This window comes from Epinephelus moara, chromosome 13 (assembly GCF_006386435.1).
Source record: "Epinephelus moara isolate mb chromosome 13, YSFRI_EMoa_1.0, whole genome shotgun sequence".
Lineage (NCBI taxonomy): Eukaryota > Metazoa > Chordata > Actinopteri > Perciformes > Serranidae > Epinephelus > Epinephelus moara.
The window spans coordinates 29,617,366-29,634,403 of NC_065518.1; the positions used below are offsets into that span (position 1 = coordinate 29,617,366).

General features: G+C 42.0%; 1 protein-coding gene across 1 annotated transcript; it reads right to left on the reverse strand.

Annotated features, from left to right (window-relative positions):
- Positions 1-7,630: 7,630 nt before the first annotated feature.
- On the reverse strand, positions 7,631-9,595 carry LOC126400078 (WAP, Kazal, immunoglobulin, Kunitz and NTR domain-containing protein 2-like). The gene is made up of 2 exons (XM_050060512.1): positions 9,410-9,595; positions 7,631-9,181 (listed from the first exon to the last, which is right to left on the reverse strand). The coding sequence occupies exons 1-2, from the start codon at positions 9,593-9,595 to the stop codon at positions 7,631-7,633; spliced, it is 1,737 nt and encodes a 578-aa protein (XP_049916469.1).
- Between the last annotated feature and the right edge of the window lie 7,443 nt (positions 9,596-17,038).

Genomic DNA, 17,038 nt, shown 5'->3' on the forward strand with positions numbered 1-17,038 from the left:
GCACTGGGAAGCACCCTGAAAGTCCCAGTAAGTTGCCTTGATTATGGGCAATATGAGCGTGAAGGTAAAATCACAGAGTTGTAAAGTGGACATCCCCTATTTGTATTAAATGAGATCTCAGCTTCGTGTTGTGTCTAAGCTTATATTTGTTTTGTTTTGGGTTTTTGGTCATTTTGGGGCAACTGAACAGGCTGAAAAAGTTTTGTAATGGCAAAGGTGTTAGAAGATAATTGTTTACACATCCAGCAAGTACTGAGCAACACTAGCATTGGTCTGTCATTTTATCTGTATATATAGAAATTATTTTTTGATTCCAGAACGTTCTTCTCATCTTACGAAATACGTGTATTACACATGTATTCAACATTTCAAGCAGCAAACACAATGGACAAGAGCTACAGTAACGAGAGAAGTGCACTCAGCACAGTGCAGATCTCTACCAGGCCACCAGTGGACAACCGCACTGATTGCAGCAACTCTAGACAATTCTTGAAAATCTAGCAGATGCATTTCAGAAGCTTCCAGAAGCTAAGCAAAATAAGCGCCTTGCCCATTTTTGACGCAACCGTGGCATGACTGGACTTTAGGGTTAGATAGATGAGATAGACAATAAACACAAAACTTTTTAACAACATGGCCCACATACTTACTTATGGTTAAAGCACAAATATAAAGGAAAAATGATCAAAACCACAAAAGCTGTAAGTATACAAAATCAGGCAGGCAAAACGCTCTGCTTCTGAAACGCTCCTGGTGTGGTATGACGCCATGCTGAGGACGGAACAGAGCTGTTAAGAGGAGTGAGGAGTCAGCAGTCAATGACAGAATGAAACACGCAATAAAACAGGTTTTTCAATGACTGTAAATCACTGCAACCATGAGAGGTCCTTAAGCATACAGGCATAAATGTGCACATAAATCATTAGGCTGACTGGTCCAGTAGTATTCAAGATAAGCTGCAGACAGATACACACACTCACACACATGGGCACACACACACGACCAAACACATGGTCCCATCAAGGCCTACGCCTGGTGGAGATAATTATTGATATAGTGCAAACTCTTTAAAAAATACTCAATATTTGTGATATTCCTGCAGTGCCATGGCTGATAAGCATAGTTAAAGATATAACAGACATCTTAATCAGATATTTCCTACAGTGGAGGGGTTTTTGGGACTGATATATCCTGTGGTGTTTGTGGGCAGCACATTTACAGTACACTTACAGTACAGAATAGTTCATGACACAACCAACCAATACTCACACTGACACTTTGGTCTTACTCAGTATTTCCAACCTCCTATCAATGGATCTATGTGCTGAACATTTGCAGCAGCCCAAACAGCCTTATGTAAACAAGCTTCAGCCAACACCAGAGGATGCTGTGGCTCACACAACCTTGTCAAATACAGAGCAACCTTACCTGCACTGCAGGAACAGGGGCAAATGCACTGCTCTGCACTGATGAGATCAAATGAAAGCTTTACATAAGTGTTGAAATGGGGAAGAAGCCTCCAGCTAAAAGTTACTTAAAGGAATACTTCACTCTCCAAATGATCATTTACATATCAGTTACTCATCTCGTGATATACTGAATTCGGGAAGAAAACACTGTTTTTCTCACACCCCTCCACAGTAAAGAAGGAATCCAAAACTGAGAAAAATCTTGATGAATCAAAGTCATATGTGTCCATGTTTAACAACAGCAAAACTATATCAAACATCTGTTTACAAAGTCTCACACAACTCGTGCAGTATAATCCAAGTCAAATTTTTCCAGTCATATGCTCAGTACTTCCTGAACAGACAGCTCTTTCCAATGTGGAACTAAAACATATCTATGCTCTCATTTTTCCTCGCTGAACATGGGAGCTTCTGATCTACCACTGCCTCCACCATTTAGTTTGTTTGTCTTATTGTGTGACTTTGCAAAGTAACCCTTTAAAACACCAAAGTGACACAATGACACAAACAAACTACCAATAAAGGCAGCGGTAGACCAGCAGCTCCTGTGTTCAGTGAGGTAAAATTACTGTTTTTGTCAATGGAGTCTGGCTGTGAAGAGAGCATACAAGTTTCACCTTTAGTTCAGTTCCCCTTCTGAAAGCACTGTCTATTTGGGAAGTACTGAGCATACCACTGGATAAATGAGACTTGGATTATACTGCACGAGTTGTGTGAGAGTTTGTTTTTAAATATTTTAATATAGTTTTGCAGTCGTTAAACCCATACCCCTTTTATGTATATTTATCGAGAATTTTCTCCATTTTTGAATACTTTATTCGTTATTTCTATCAGGTTACATTTACAAATTTAACGTAACACAGGGTGAGTAACTGATATACATCTTCCTGATGATATTCCTTTAACTGATACATTTCCATGTTTGCATGTTTGTGAAAACCAAGCAAAAGGCATCAGATTTGATTATGAGGGAAAAATAAAATCCTGGGACTAAACACTGGAACGATGACTCTATCAGTGCTTTTATATGGATGAATCTTTTCCTGGCTCTTACTCAATCATGCACTGGTTGACTTTTCAGAGAGAGAGTCAGAGAGTCTGTCACTTTTGTCAAAGCAGTATTTATTAGTGAAGTGCCTTGCTTAAGGCCTCCTCTGAGTGTGATTCAAGGTGTCTCTCAATCATTTCCCCATCCAGAGCAGACCAGCTACCACCTACCAGCTTCAAACCTTTCAGCTGCTGCTGCCCCGGGATGATATACTGCCATGGGATGCTGTTCATCTCCATTCAATGCGTGTGAGTGGCTACTGTATCTTTTCAATAGATGTTCCAAATGATATGGCCATAACAGATGCAGGTCATGAATCAAAGGTCCTAAACCACCCGGCTAGCTGATCTGTTCAGCAGGTGCTACTGTCCGATCTCCTCTGGATACATAACATGGAGGCTCCACATAGAAATACACACAGAGTATAACTGTCTCCACTGTCCCAGTCTCTGCTGCCTGCTGTGTCCTCTCTACCTGCTGCAGGTCTACATCTGAGCCTCTCGTGGACCACACTGACTATTCCTGCCTTGTGTGAACTGAGCTTGTGAACGCAATGACCCCATCAAGTCAACAAAGCCTGAGAGGAAGGAGAGGAAAAAAAATATGGGAGCAAAAATTCTGCACAGCATATCAAAGCATAACTCTTGTACCCTTTTCCTTGGCCCAACTCAAATTAGAAAAGCATAAAAGTGCTCGAAAAATAAGGATCACACATGTTTTGAATGTGCTGAATTTTAATTGATAATAAATTGTGCTTTTGTAGACCCTACACTACGCATTGAAGTGGTTAAAGGTGTTTTTTAAATGGATATAAAATCAGAGGAGAAGAAAAATAATTGAGGTTGTTTTTGAGGGGTTTTAGTTTGATAGTTGAACTAGTTCCCTCAGTTGAACTGTAGGTTGCACCTGTGATTATGAAACCACCAGCTGGACTCAATCCAAGCTACGTTAGAGGGACAATAGAATTTAAACTGTACCACTGACAACCATTAAAAAACCAAAAGTTTCCCAATAAGCACTAGTCTGTGGTTTAAAGGAATACTTCACCTCCTAAACAACCATTTGTTTATCAGTTGCTCACTATGTGTTACTTTGACTTTATGAAGAAAAACATGTTCTACTCGCATGCCTGCAGTCAACGAAGAATCCAAAAATGAAAAAAATTCTTGATGAATTGAAGTCATAGGGGTCCAAGTCTCAGTTATCTAGTCGCATGCTCAGTACTTTCCAGACCAACAGCCCTGTCCAGCAGGGAACTAAACCAAAAGTAAAATGGATCTATGCTCCCTTTAAAGCCAGACTCCATTGGGAAAAAAAAGTAATTTTACCTCGCTAAACACTGGGGCTACTGGTCTACCACTGCTTCAATAAGTTTGTTTGTTTGTGTTATTGTGTGACTGGCAAATCAGAACTGATCCTTTAAAACACCAAAGTCAGACAATAACACAAACAGACCACAGATTGAGGCAGTGGTAGACCAACAGCTCCTGTGGATCAGCCAGGTAAAATTACTGTTTTTGTCAAAGGGGTGTCACAAAAATTTTCTTTTCTTTTCTATTGTTGGATACACCACATACGTAAGTGTTGATAAACTACATTACATCATACTGTAAATGAAAATACAAGTCATTCTTGCAGTTAAGGAAAAATACATAAAAGTTTAAAGGGACATTGTGTAACATTTTCAGTTGTTTATTGGCAAAAATCGATGTCTGCATTCATAAATATGTCATCATTGGTGTATTATTACCTCCGCCAATAATCTGACTATCCTCGTAAAAGGAGAATTTTGGATGTGTTTGTACATTGTGCGGGTAAGTCGTCTGGGGGGGTTCCATAACGTTTCGCCATCTTGAGAATACATCCGCCATCAAGGGACATACAGCCCCGCTTTTGGCGTTTTTGTTGAGAGGCAGGCCGGCGCTGCGTGCCTGAGAAGCCGAAGGAGAGGAGCAAGAGGCGCTTCACTAGTACCCCGGCACTCCTGCAGCATAACAAAGTCCCACTCTTTGAGCATAATGCAGGATCATGGGAGATGGAATCCTCGTCACCAAGAAAGCGCAAAAGGGAATCAAAAAGGCAACGTGACCGGCGAATTAAAAAAACAAGGGTCAACATCGGGGTAGTCTTTCCCAGGTGGAGAGAGCTGCTGAAGGAGAAAGGTAATGCAATCACAGCTAACAGCGCTAACAGCTACGCTGGCAGCTACCAGCTGTTAGCCACAGTGATGCAAGGAGAGGGATGAGGTGTGTGAGGTTGAGCCACTTGTCAGTTGTCAAAAGACAAGACATGATTGCGTCGCGTGTGTCTGTGTAGGAGCCTGAATGAATACTCCATGAAGTATCGGATGACATGGTTTCATCAATGTTATCATAGCTTTTTGGTACACAGCGGCTACCGTAGTTGCAATACGCATTTGAAACAGTGAGGTGCTAGCGTGCACTATCCGTTTGAATGCAATATATGATTTCAAATTTTAAAAATTAAAGTTATGAGACAGTAAGTCAAATTTATTTCAAATTTATACAATTTATATGAGGGAGGTCAAAATTTGATTTACTATCACATGATTCTGGATTCAAAATTTGGACTTAAGACACGATCTGTACTAGTACTTTGATTTTTAACATGCATACTATACATTTTCATCCATCTTTCTTTTCCTGACAGAAATTAGCTTTCACAGGATCCACACACACAAACCTACATGCACACAAGCATTCACTAGTATACAATGGGAATCTACATATGTCCCATACATGTGCATCTATAGATCTACATCTATCTGTATACCATGTGGGGAGTGTGGTTGTGCAGGGGCCTGTGGGATGGGAGAGCAGGTCCTCCAAGGGTGTGTTGGGTGGAGAATGGACCCTTCTGAATGATTCGGATTTGCCATTTTATGAGTCACTTTTTTTTGCTATATATGCCTATGAAAAGACAAATCAATCTCTGTCTTTTTTTTCTTTTTAAAAGATAAAATAGTCAGTAGCGATCTATATCAGTATGCTTATTATACAAAAACTGTAAATAAATATAAAAAATAATTGAATTAAATGACTATTTTCTTTTCTTCTTTGGGGCTGATATGCAGTGATGACTGCGGGATATATGTAAGGTAATTTTGTCCGAGGTCAAGTGACTAATCATTTGATGAAATGAGACCATATATGGCAGCTAGTTTAGAGTCAAATCTGTCGAGCTGAAAGACTGACAAGCTGAGTGAGCCGTCAGTAAGAGAGGAAGAGAGAGAAAAGTACAGGAGGAGATAGCAGCAAAGCTCGCCTAAGGGTGTGTGCGTGTATGTGTGTGTGTGTGTGTGTGTGTGTGTGTGTGCACTTTGTAACTAGTAACCACCTTACATCACTGGGTATCACTGCTCCAACCTCTGAATAACCCTAACCCTATCCTGAGGATCATGCTAGCTGAGTCAAATTCTGTAAAAGTCACAATAATGTACTCACCATATCAGCTGTAGATAATCACTAATAAATGTACATCTGAATGAACCCGTCCAACTCATTGACCTCAGGATGTGCACAGGAGCTAAACTGTTGACACATCACTGTAGGGGAAAAATAAGACGTGTGTGATTTTGAACAGTGTTCTTGCTGTGTATCAAAAAGTGACAAAACGTCTGTTGGTGTGTTTGTGTTGTTGATATGAACTTTGCTTATTTTGTTTGCTGATGTGATCCAAGGTGCTGCAGATCTAATATTTCTCTGCTCCGGAGTCTCAACAGCTGCTGAAGTGCAGGTCTGTGCTCCCTGGTGGTTTTGCCAGTAAAGGAACACCGAACATGGGCTGATCTCCCGCCTCCCTCGCCGCTCTGGATGGGAGAAACAGAATCTCATCTGGGAAGTAGAACACCCTCGTCGAAGCCCACCAAGGCCTGTTCCTAGTAACCCAGAGACGCCTGCTGGCACGGCATGAAACACATAACTCTCGTATGGGATTGGATCTGAGGTTTACAGCTTGGGCTCGTTACCCAATTAGACTGGATCATGGAGGCAAAGCAAACTAGGGTGAAGTTTTTACAACGCCACAGGAGTCTGTAGAATGGATGGGTTCTGTTTTGGGGGGTTTGAGGATGGGGTGGGCGGGCAGGGGGGGGCTGGGGATATACTATTCCCAAGTCTCTTTTATCACAGCCTGTCAGAGTAACCACACAGAGCCACAGAGCAGCTGCTCTCTGTCCTCCATCAGGCACGCAGGCACCAAAACCAAGCTAAAATTCAATTTCATATGGTCACACACCTCATCCTGTGTGTACCTCATCATGTGAGCTCCAAAAGATAAAATTATTCAGTTTATAATTCAAAGGTACATAAATATGCACAAAGATCAATAAATGGAAGCTGATGAAAAATCCAAAATCTTTATTTTCTTTGCAAAATTATACAAAACTTAAATTTCAGAGAAAAAAAAAACAAAGACAAGCTTACATACATGATAATAAATAGCCAAAAAGTAATAGCAAGTAGATAAAAAATAAATGTCTGACTGTGAGAAAATGTGGTGGTTAATAAAATATATTACAACTCATTCATCTGGATGAACCAAATCTACCTACTGTATGTGCAATAACAAGCACAGGTATCTGGATGTTTTTATACAACATAAAAAAACTGAAGTAAATGTATGATATCAAGCGCCAGGTGAGAATACAGCTGGCAAATAAAAGCATTAAAAGATCGCGACACTTTCTAAAGTATGTACATGAGAGTCAAACTCAATCGTGTCTGTTTTGTGCTTCAATGCAAGTCTGCAACCTCCATTTCTGCTGGAGGCGAGAGAGGGCATGAGGGAAGTCGGAGTCTGGGGGATTAAGGCAACACGAGGATCATGATGGATGTCTCTTGTGTTCACAAACATGGTATTTCAATCAACAACACCAATGACTGCATGGAAGCTCCACTGTGAGACCACATGAGAGAACAGACGAGATGTCATGTGACAGGGTTCCTCATCAGGAACTCCTGCAAACTTTCAACAACAGAAAGAAACCTAGTAAATGTAAGAAAGGTCCTAAATTTCAAAACATGACTGCAGTTAATGTTCAGAGGAGAACAGCTTGTTGCAGTTGAGTCTAAACTTTCTGTCCACATTAAGGCTACTGAGGGCTGTTGGTGATCGCTTTGAGAATGTCACATGTGTTTTTAGAGATGACCTCTCTCAGCTTCCGTACACGGCGAGGGCTGGAAGAGCCCACGTAGCTCTCCGGCTGGAGGACAGCCATGCCGTCGTTCACGTTGCCCATGATGATGACCTGTCCCTCAGCAGCCGCGCCCGTGATGTTCGGGCAGGGGCAGTTCCAGTCCATGTTGAGGAAGGTGACCTCCAGAGGCTCCTTGCCAAAGAAGCGCAGCCCCATCTTCTCGTCCTTTAGGATCTCTTCCACAGTCACAAGAGCGTGGCCTGAGTCCTTCTCCTCTGTGAGCTCTGTCATGCGGCCCAAGATGACAAAGTCGCTGCGGCAGAAGCTGGTCACCATCTTGCCTCTCGGCTTGCAGGCCTTGCAGTGGTGGTTTTTGGGGTAGGGGCACATCTCCTCGCAGGCTTCTTTGGATTCAAAGTTGTTGTCGTTGCCGTCACAGCCTCCGTAAATGAAGGACTGGCACTGCCGCAGGGTGCTGCTGTAGGCCCAGCGTGGCTCGTAGGCCTTACAGGGGCCCTGCAGGCTGGGGAGCCCGCAGGGGCCGGAGAGCTCAGGGCCGCAGCACTGCATACACTCCTCGTATGTCTCGAACACCTTCCTGGGCTGCGGGCTGTTGTTGTTGATGTTACAGTGGGTGAAGGAGAAGCAGTTGTTGGTTTTGGGCTCGTAGTACCAGCTGACTTTCTCCATCTCACTCCCACAGTCCTCTGGGTTATCTGGGGGTTTCAGACACTCTTCAGGCAGGCAGCGGGTCACATTCTTGGGCTCGGGGGTCTTGGGCGGCTCTGCGGGCAGCACAGTAAGTGGGTGGTTAGCTTTCACTGAACCAGATGGGTTCTGAGCAGTGCAGGTGTAGACACCTGAATCATGCGGCTGGGCGTTGTAGATGACCAGCTGACCGATGTTAGTGACCACCATATTCCCTCGCACATGATTAGGCTTCATGGCCACCCTCTCCACCCCCTCTGGCTGCTGCTTCTCCCAGGTGATCTCAGGCCGGGGGCGACCTATTACATCACACAGGAAGCTGGCTGTGTCACCCATATTTACAGTCTGGTGAGCAGGGCTGCTGACCATGACGGGTGTCTGAGGCTCGGTGGGAGGTGGGATGGTTGCCTGAAGAGGAGCAGTGGTAGGGCGAAGAGTGGTGGCCTGGGGCAGCGAGGGGCTGGTGTTGGGCCAGGTGAGGTGGAAGCGGCAGGTGACAACAGCCAGGGTGATGCCCTTGGAGCACGCCTCTGCATCCATGTAGCACTTGTTGTAGTAGGTCATGCCGTCAGACGCGCAGGTGAAGTGCGGCTCTCTCTCACAGCGGTCCCGGCACTTACACACCGGCTGGCCGTCCCAGATGTCACACTCAGAGCCCTGCTGGGTGCACATGAAACTGGTGCAGGTGGCTTCCTTGGGCATTCCCATGGGGCCTTTCGTCCCGTCCAAGTAACGGGCTGCCACACAGCTCCGATTCCCGCACACATTTTGGCAACACTTCTCAAAGGACTCACACTCCTGTAAGAAGAGAAGAGCGAGTTACAGATGCAGGAGGCTGCAGACATCTGGAAGGCATTGTCATACAGTCAACAAAAATAAAATCAGAAAATAAAAATTGAGATTTATTAAAACTGACGGCAGCAAGTGAATGAAAACATAAATCATTTATATAATACAGAAACTGCATGCAAAATAACTTCAACTAGCGGTTTAAAAGACTTGATTTTAAAAGGTTACTTTAATTACCTGGTCAGATTCACACTCTCGTGTACAGGTGCTCATGGCATCCACCCACAGGTTGGGGTTCATGTCATTGGGGCAGATGCCCGGGTGTGAGTAGGTGATATGGGGCAAAACTCCGACCTGGTGCTCCATCCACACTGACACACACGCCAGGAACCAGATCCACCGTGGAAACAGCATCCACCACATCTCCAGAGCGGAACACAACTCAACAAGTGCTGAAGACTTTTTTTTCTCCTTTTCTTTTAAAGTTGCAGATTTCTGTGAGACCCAGCAGCAGTGAGCGAACTCTGCTTCTCTAAATAGGAAATAAGGTGAAAAGACGACGCAACTTAATATCGCATCACACGCGTGTGAGTCCGCGGGTCAGCACGATGTGCGTCAGCTGATTTATCCAGTTTGATGTCCCTCTCGTGCAGCGGTGATGCTCTATTTATACCAGCGATGCGCAGCCATCACCGTTAACGTGACTCGCCAAGTTCCTCGCATCATGACAGTTAGGAAGTTAGGAGTTGGTGCTGAGTTGTTGAAAGAAGCTTTTGAAGAAGTCAGCGGTAAGCTTTGGGCTGGAACTGACGGGGCACCTGCCCGTTAAAAGATTGCTGTAACCCCGTTTAACCCTTTGTAGGATCCAGCGGCGCCAGAGCGCAGTGTGCGTAAAGACGCACGGAGAGAAGAAAGACTCAGGCAATTTGTGGCTTTAAAAACGATTTTCCGAACATGTTCATGTTCAGTTAACATAAACTGAGAATAGCTAAATATCAACTATGTATCAAACTCCACTCTGAATATAAAAGTAGGTCAAACGACGACACCACGTTTTCATTTTATAGTATTAAAACTTAGAAATGACGCTGTACTTAAGTGTATGTTGATTTAAATATGGCGGTATATAATTTCTATATAGAAACGTTTGAGTATTTTATATATTTACATATGTAAATTAAAATGTTTTTATATATTATATATATTATTTTATATATATATATATTAATATATTTTATCATCTGTTGAAAGAATATAAATACTTAGAACAAAATTCCTGTTTTAAATCATAAAGTAATAAGAGACAGTTTCCTTAATATTCTGAGGTCTGATAATTTCAACACATTTATTTTGCTGCAGCAAAATACATTTGTTAATAAACCCTTCAGAGGTTCCAGGATCAACTTACATGGTAGAGTCTGTAGGTGCTTTATACCAAGACCTGCAGAGAGATTATGTTTAATTTTATTGTCTTTTGTCATATTATTATTTTATTATTTATTATATTATTATTATTATTTTATGTGCTGTCCCACAGGAAATGTATGAAGATGTGTTTAACAATGAGATTGTTGTTGTTGTTGGTTTGTTTTGTTTTTGTTTTTTAATGTATGTGTGTGTTTTCCTGCACATTATTGTAAATTTTTTGTAAAACTTAAGTTGAACTTTATTATGAATCATAAAGACAGGAAGTGGGGAAATGGTCTTCTTTGAATTGTGATCATAAATGCATGTACATTTTGCCATAGTCTGAATATAATATAAATTGGAGTAAGTTAAAATCATTAAACACCAATACAGATTAATTTCACCCTGCTCATGATGTCTTGTTGCAATTGTAAATCCATCCACCTTCACATCTTAAGGCATCAGTTTTCTAAATGATCATACTGACTCATGCTGGTGCAATTATAGAATCCCCTGGTCTGCGCAAAGCATCTTAAAAAAAAGTTTTTATACGTCTTTGTTGAGTCATAAATGATGAAAACAAAAGAAAAAGAAGGGAATATTACAAAAGACTTGCTAAAATAAACAATACAACCTGAGATATTTTGGGAGCAAAAATAAATATAACTTAATTAAATCTAACTGCATGCAGCTTTAGAGAACACACTGCAACACTGAAGGAGCTGATGCATGTTGCTCTATACTGTAGGAAGCCTCACTGTAATAGACTGACTTATTTGAGCATTTGTTATGAACACACTGATTTCATTTGATTTTTGGATTTAATGTGATGTATTAAATATCAAATAACATATAAATGTGAAAAGTTTTACACTGTCACAAATGCTGAGGATAACACAGTAAAAGTAAAAGATAACATATCCACTGTGGTCCTGTTTTCAGGAGGACAGCAATAAAAGTATAGGTCACAGATGACTAAGGGACTATCACATAGGCTACATTAAGAACTACAGCTGCCACACAGTTTTTCTTCATGCTTGTTCAACTTGTTTTGAGTTACTGTTAATTAAAAGTCTGATATCAACTGTTGAAAATCAGCTCACAGTAAATGCTACACTGCAAACTGAAAGATGTGCAAAGACATGTTCATAACCTTGTAAATGATTCATTGCATGTACAGTAAAGGTTATATTAAATTAGTTTTTCCCGTCTCTACAGTACACGTGACCAGTGATACGTGACTGCTGCTGCACAACTATATCCATTCTTTCCCTGAGATTCAGCCGTGGACTTAAACTCAACAGTATGCATGTTCTACATTCTACAAAGCGTGTCTTTGTACACAGGATTAGTTGTGTTAGTACAAGCACTTTGTGTGGATTTATGCAAATCTACAGACACACAAATTCCAGAAAAATAAACTGACTGAGGCCGCTGCCAATACAAGCAGGAAGACATTACACTGACAAAACTTCATTGCAACATTATAACAGGTTATCACCTGACACTCAGGTTTTAATTTACGAGTTTGGCTTCATGTCTTGGACTTAAAGTAGCAAACATAACTTTGAATACACCCCTTTTCAGATCTGTCTCGCAGAGGTGAGATGAGGACAATGCAACTAAGAAAAAACGATACTCTGAAGATCAGGTGATGTGCTCCACACTGGGCGTGTGCGTTGGCAGAGCATTTAATGAATGAAGGTGTAATTATGATTTGCACTGCTCATTCCTTTCCTGTGTAAACGTCTTCGATTGGTTTCCTCCACAGTTCAGCTGAGGACAGCGCAGCTATTAGACAGCCTTCCAGTGCAATAACGGTGGACTCATGCTGCGTCAAAGTGTTTGTGCAGGAGATTGTTTGTTCATGATGCAGACGTGGTGATTTTTGTGTATGTGTGTATTTGCAAGACAAGAAAATAAATAAAGGCTGTTTATCTCAAGCCTTCAGAGCTTCCAGAGCTGCAGGTCTCAATCCTGTAAGAAGGATTATATTTGCTCCATTTCACTGCCAATGACAAACAACTGCACACATTCTGCATGTATGATTAACTATATCAGCTTATTTGAGCGGCTATTTACTGTGTGTGTGTGTGTGTGTGTGTGTGTGTGTGTGTGTATCTTGGTCCTTGCTGTGATTTATGGACTGACTTCAAAGCCAACATTCCTCTCGCTCTCTTATCTTGTCACTTTCTGTTATATGTAACTGCAAACATCCTTGATGACATATACAAACTTTTCACCAGGTATATCTGAAGAGCTCAATACTACTAAATAATTAAAGACAAAATATATCTCGTCACATCCCCCGGACAGGAAGACATCGGCACACCTTACACAGCCCTCACACAGTCTGAACCTGTTATGTACAAATGTTTCACATGGGGGCGGAATTAATAAACTCTTGTCAAACCCAGTGAAGATGGATACATCTCGGGGCTACAAATTCGTAGGAAATTATAGGCTTAATTTTTTGTACTCAGGAAAACATCAATAAAACAATAGGAAACCTGAAAAACACAAAATCATCCAATTGCACGCCCTCAGGTGGGAGGTTATTTGAGGATTCGAACTTAATCAAAAGTAACAGCTAGCAGAAACTTTCTTTAACTACATTATTTGGTAATTTGGGGAATGAAGCCCACACCAGTCAGTTTAGATGAGATATAAGATCAATGTAAGGTGCAAGTTCACCAGCTCTGTGAGTGCATTATCCAACCGAAGAGCTCCAGAGACACAGCTTGGCTCACATCACAACATTAAGCATCTGCTAATGGTTGGATGGTTTGGTTTTTTGCAGGCCCCAAGGAAGTGCACCAGGCTTTGTAGCCAGTTGTTGTAGTGGCCTAACAATGGAATTACACTGTCACATGATACACTGTGGCATAAAAAGACTTTTTTCTTCATTGAATTACATGGCAAAAGAGATGTCTGTAAATTAGTGATTCTTTTTTTTTTGTTACCATCACAACCCCCTTGACATGACTGAAATTTCAAATGTCTAGAAGAGCTGTACAATTGAATAATTTTATATTGGAAATTAGCCATCCGGCCAACTGAATTTTGCTGCTTGGCCATGCTCAGCTGCTGTTAGTCTCTTGTGCGCCTGCTCTATGGGCCACACAGTGCCAAAGTAGTGCCGATCATCCAGGTCATTTTATACGTGGCAGTTGAACCATTTTGGCTTCATGGGCCACTGAGCAACTCTCATAGGAATGAACGGAGCCCCGTGTTTAACGCTGTATCCAGTTCTCCGCTGTACAGTGACAGAACAGCACCCAAGGTTAGCTGTCAAGGTAACATTAGCCTAAGATTGGCAGTGTAAGCTAACCTTGCCAGAGCCGTTTCTTACCCTATAACGTTAGTCACTGACAATACAATGCATACTACTCACATACTTTATACACACCCACTTGTGCACTCAGCACAACATGCAGCTGTGACCATGTGCTGCTGTCGGCACTGGGAGAGCCACATTTGGCACTGCATTGCTTTTCAGCATGGATGTCTACCTCCATGAGATTGGAGAAGCAATCCTGGGAAAAATGATTATTGTAAACTCTGGCTCTAGGCAGGAGATAACAGTCCGGTAGCCCCAGTACATGCAACCACTGGCGCCTAAATGCTAGGTCTGCTGGAAAGCTGTGCAGTCCAGTGATGTTTCTACACACGGGAAAGCAGCAGTGACGACCCATTTTGCAAAACTAAATAATAAATACCGAAACTAACTGACTGACTGACTGGCTGACTGATTAACTAACTATGCAGCTAACCACCAAACTAATCACCAAATCAAACTAACGTTGATGCTAAATCCATAATCACAAGCACTCCTTTCAATCCATGTAATTCGCACAATCCACTACTGCCCCAGTCTGCAGATTCAGACAACATTGCTTTTATGTGATGGGGCAGCATCATAGGGGCTTGATTAGTGACGAAAGCTGCCTCCATATACACCATTTGTCACCAGAACAGCCAATAGCAAAAACGGGTCAATGAACACTTGGTAAATGCATCGTGTCTTTTCAAAATACACCTCTGTTTTTACAGGAAATGTGCAGTTTTTGCTCGTTAGACACATGCAGTCCTTTACAAATTAAACTTACAACATCAGTAAAACACCTCGTATTTACATCTGCTCCTTATGTTAGTTGTTACCAAGGGTGTTTCAAACTGACGCTGTGCAGTGGCGCTATAAACTTTTGCGCCTTTGGTGGCGGTGGTATAGTGGTATAGCTTCATATTTAACATGGATGAGAATGATACCAACCTTCCCGTTGAACTCTCTCATTTGTGTATTTCCACAATGTTGAGCTACTCCTTTATCCTTTTACACAGCTGTGGGTGGTCTGAATGTAGGAAAAGAACATCCAGAAGACAGACCAGGTTGGTATCGGCAGACAAACATTGAGCAATATCATGAAAGAAAAACAAGTGTCTTGCTTTGTCACCACTTTGCTGAGGCTGTTTTCAATCTGCCTCTCACTCCTGGTTCCTGCGCCTGCAGCACAAACTGATGGGGCAAGTCAGCAGACGGCCAGAGCCAAACCTCTGCCATTTCATCTCAATGTGCCTATAGGCAGGGACATTACTGAACAAGCTGGGAGCCGAGCACATTCATATTGGGTTATCAGCATCTGTCAGTTTTGGCATGTTGTTGAGGCAAAGAGAGTGTGTATGGCATCGGTACAGTAACTGGAGAAAAAAACATTGAGAAATGAAAACCACAGCTTCTCTGTATCAAGCCACAGAGTGTGTCTGTGTGTGGGGCAAGAGACGTCTTGCAGCCGAGATCTGAGGTGAACTCATAGTCTGCGTCCTGTCATGGTGCTGTACTCTGTGATGTCAGTCTAACTGGGAAACTAGGGGTAAAAAACCTCTGATGGTATCCTCATTAATGGAGATCACAAGATCTGACTCAGTGATAGAGGTACTTAGTCACATTTTAGTGAAGGGACTGGAGACAAAGGTGCCTCTAGTGCACTGGCTCTCAAAGATGGTACAAGTTCCGCTGGTGGTATGTGAGCTCCCTCTAGTGGTAGACAGAGGAACACCCAGAATATAAATATATAAAAAAATTTAGATATATTGATTTTAAAACATAAACACTTTCAAAATACTACAGAATTTTGAATACAAATACTCAGACTTTAGGATCACTCAGTGTAATTTAAAATAAGTTTTGCTTTTACTGAATGTTTTGTTTTGGTACCAGCTTGCTATATAGTCATGTCACGAACATAGTGCTCAAGTGTGTCCATGACAAGTTACAAATTAGACTGTGATGGCAGGATAGTAAGCAGAGGTCAAATGAATGGATCAAAACTAAGAAGTATTGGAAGGGGAAGAGTGGATCAGGAGGAGAATATTTCAAGCAGTCCTGTTGAAACTTAAGTGGACAAGTGTTAGTGGTTATTAGAGTCTCCAAAGCACCTGTTAGCAGTAAACAGTGTTAATCAGTAAGATATGACACACGTTACTCAATACGTTATCTCTATAATCACATATCTGCATATGTATGTAGAATCTGTGGGCAATAGGACAAGATTTGAGCAGCCTGACAGAAGTGTTCTAGACTCAGTTTGTAGTCCAGGTAGTATTGACCAATCACATTTGAGCAGGCTTTGGTTGCACACATAAAATGTATAAAAGAAGTGGACACAATGTGACGTCACCCATTGGTTTGTTGACTCTTTTGAAGCCCTGAGTTTGGTATTTTAGCTGTAGCCATCTTGGTGTCAATAACAAAGTAGCCATATCCTCTACAGTAGCCGACCCTGCTTTATTCTGTTTTACTCTAAATGGGACACTAATTTCCAAAATGAATGTCATGCTGTACTAACACTGACTTGACACCAGCGATTGAGACCATAAACTCATTAGAAAAAGTTAACTGAGGTAATAAATCAAGTGTGAAACAGGGTGATATCCTCTTTGTCGTCTATACAACAGACTTATTTTTGCAACCAGTGCAGTGTCCCCTGCTGGCCATTGGAGAGAATGCAGGTTTAAGGCACTTCGGCATTGGCTTAAAGGGCCAGTGTGTAAAATGGGTTGAAAACAGTGACATCAGTGGTCAAATTCTAGATTGCAGGGCTCACTCGCTCACCCCTCCCATTAGGTACATGACGGTGGCCTCGTAGGGACAAAAAGCCTTTTGCAGACACGAGTTTTTCAGGAGTAGGTCCATCTAGCGACGAGGTAAATGTTTATTTAGAAATCTAAACCATGTTATGATATTGTAAAGGATCCCTCACGAGCAGGAGACCAGAGTAGCGTTCGGGAAAAAGGCCCATTTATTTGAGCACTCCAAAAACTCCAGTAACACTCCAGGGGGTAAAAGACTCCGTCCCAAACTCTGACTCTTCTAGCATAACACACACACTTCATACACACATACTCGTTTACAATACCTAGCGGGGACCCCCTCCCCTCTCTGCTCCACCAATCTCCAGC